This window comes from Manacus vitellinus, unplaced genomic scaffold, assembly GCF_001715985.3.
Source record: "Manacus vitellinus isolate BGI_N305 unplaced genomic scaffold, ASM171598v3 scaffold_35_pilon, whole genome shotgun sequence".
Taxonomy (NCBI): Eukaryota; Metazoa; Chordata; class Aves; order Passeriformes; family Pipridae; genus Manacus; species Manacus vitellinus.
Genome location: NW_021940498.1, coordinates 4244959 through 4245989, shown reverse-complemented (window position 1 = coordinate 4245989; position 1031 = coordinate 4244959). Strand labels below are relative to the sequence as shown.

At 64.2% G+C, this 1031-nt stretch overlaps 1 protein-coding gene across 1 annotated transcript in view; it reads right to left on the bottom strand.

The window, feature by feature from the left end:
* Positions 1–1031, bottom strand: part of INPPL1 (inositol polyphosphate phosphatase like 1) — an 11023-nt gene that overhangs the window by 6185 nt on the left and 3807 nt on the right. Inside the window, exons 12-14 of the mRNA XM_029961457.1 lie at positions 757–859; positions 483–679; positions 1–114 (exon numbers count right to left, since the gene is read on the bottom strand). Coding sequence (XP_029817317.1) covers positions 1–114; positions 483–679; positions 757–859 — 414 coding nt within the window. The remainder of the gene's footprint in view (positions 115–482; positions 680–756; positions 860–1031) is intronic.

Here is a 1031-nt window from a genome sequence, read left to right as displayed (position 1 = left end):
GGTGTTGGCGATCCCTGTCTTGACGCTCGAGGTGCTGACGTGGCTGATGCGGTTCTCGTGCTCCGGCTTCACCAGCACCACCACCTTGATGTTCCACAGGGACTGCATGGCCACCTGCCGGCCCCGGCATCCTCAGCCCCTGCCAGCACGCCATGGGGCCCCCCCGGGCCATGGGGGGTGCACCCACAGCTGCTGCTCATCACAGCTCCACCCCAGCCTCTCCCGCCCAGGGCTGTTCCCCAGGAATTCCACCACCATCAGCACCCACAGCTACCAGCACCAGGAGAGCACCCTAAAATACCCGGTGTCAGCAGAACTGGAGCACCAACAGCCACCCAGCACCACGACAGGACCCCAAAGCACCCTGTGTCACAGAGCCAGAGCACAGCCACCCCAGGGACACCGAGCATCGCCCACCTCCACCACCCACTGGTGCCTGCACACTGCAGTCCCCAGGATCCCCCGGAGCCCCCGGTTCCTACCGGGCGGTACTCGACCTCCGTGAAGTCCTTGAGGACAGTGCGCAGGAAGTCCACCCACTCCTTGTCTCCCAGGGAATTCTCCTGGGTGCCGAAGACGTAGATGTCATGGGGGATGGCCATCGTCACCTCATCCAGGGTCTTGCCCAACCCCTTGGAGGTGAACCATGAGGTGATGCTCTTAGGGGGGGGGACGCTGCCTGCAAGGGGGACGGCATGGTTAGGGGGCACCCCGGGGTCTCGGCACTCCACCATGGGCTTCCCCCGCCCTTCTCACCCATATTCCAGGTGCCAATGAAGATAGAGATCATGTCAGGCTCATCCTGGTGGGAATGCTTGTTCTTCATCAGCTGCAGGAGCTGGCAGAAAGCCTCACGCTTCTGCAGGGGGGGACATTGAGAGGGGGGGCCGGAGGGGCTCCCCACAACCCCTTCCAGCACCCCTGCTTTGGCTCAGCCAAACCTGGCACCTCCCGGGCATGGGGGACCACTACAGGGACATCCCCCAGCCATCAAGCACCAGCACCCAGCACCCGGCCCTGAGCCCCAGCAG